This window comes from Carlito syrichta, unplaced genomic scaffold (genome assembly GCF_000164805.1).
Source record: "Carlito syrichta isolate Samal-C Ts95f unplaced genomic scaffold, Tarsius_syrichta-2.0.1 Scaffold120597, whole genome shotgun sequence".
NCBI lineage: Eukaryota > Metazoa > Chordata > Mammalia > Primates > Tarsiidae > Carlito > Carlito syrichta.
In genome coordinates this window covers 22,037-23,219 of record NW_007064693.1, presented here as the reverse complement: position 1 = coordinate 23,219, position 1,183 = coordinate 22,037, and the positions used below count along the sequence as shown (strand labels likewise).

At 62.4% G+C, this 1,183-nt stretch overlaps 1 protein-coding gene across 1 annotated transcript in view; it reads left to right on the top strand.

Annotated features, from left to right (window-relative positions):
• The first annotated feature begins 615 nt into the window (after positions 1–615).
• SERHL2 (serine hydrolase like 2) overlaps positions 616–1,183 on the top strand; it is a 22,050-nt gene continuing 21,482 nt past the window's right edge. The window contains exon 1 of the mRNA XM_021707598.1: positions 616–1,087. Within this exon, the coding sequence (XP_021563273.1) occupies positions 616–1,087 (472 nt within the window). The remainder of the gene's footprint in view (positions 1,088–1,183) is intronic.

Sequence of the window (1,183 nt, the reverse complement as noted above, 5' to 3'; positions counted from 1 at the left end):
GAGGCTGAGATGGGAGGATCGCTTGAGCCCAGGAGTTCAAGATCAGCCTAGGCAACATAGCAAGACTTTATATCTACAACAACCAAAAAAAAATCAGCCAGGTGGTCAGGTGGTGGCACTTGCTTGTAGTTCCAGCTACATGTAAGGCTGAGGCGCAAGAATCATCTAAGTCCAGGAGATGAGCCATGAGCAGTGACTGTGCTACTGCATGCCAGCCTGTGTGACAGAGTGAGACCTCACTCCCCCCCCAAAAGATGCCAGGCAGCATAAAATTGCGAGAATTCACAAGTACTTGCTCTGACTTGTCCTAGATATGACACATTCAAAGACTCCAGGGTGTGCCTGCCCTCCTTTACTGTAGGATTAGTGCACAAATCTGCCCACCCAAACATCCTCTTCATGACTCGCGGTTCCTGTGCCTTCCCGGGTGGGATGATATTGTTTACCATCCCTCCTCACCTGTGGCATTTCTCCTGCCTAGCTTACCCTAACATGTGTGGGGCTCTTCCACATGCCCAATTTATACCTTACTTCCTTCACCTGTACAACAAATAAGACTGGTTTGTGCCAGGCGTTGCTGAGGACCCCAAGACACGGTGGGAACACGGTGGACGCATGGTGGCCTTCGAGGAGGCCATTAGACCATTAAGCGGTCACCCATCTTTAGCCCTAGGGCGCGGGCCAGCGAGGACCCGGGGTGTCCAGCTCGCTGTGGCTGCCCCCCCTGAGCCTTGGCCAGCTCCCGGTCCCGCGCAAAAGTGGGCACGACCGCTGGGACCGCCCGGGGGTCAGGGTCCCGCCATCTGCGCCTCGAGCGGCGCCTACCCCGCTCTCTCCGACGCCGCCCCGGGTGCAACCGGGCATTTCCAAGGCCTAAGCCAGGGCCCCGGGACCCCCAGCGAGCTGCTCACAGGCTCCGGCAGGCGGGGGCCAGCAGGCCTCCGGGGCAGTGCCGCCTCCCAACGCAGGCAGCCTCTTCCGGAGCGCGGGGGCCCTCCGGGCCAAGACCGAAGTCCGGAGCCGGACGCTCAGGGCTCGCAGCAAAGTCCAGAAAGGCTCCCGCAGCCGCCGGGAGGGCGGCGGGAAGGCGGGGCCGGCCGGCGGGGGCGGGGGGCGGGGCCGGCCGGCGGGGGCGGGGCCGGCCAGCCGGGGCGGGACTTACTCGGGGACAGGGCCGGAACTC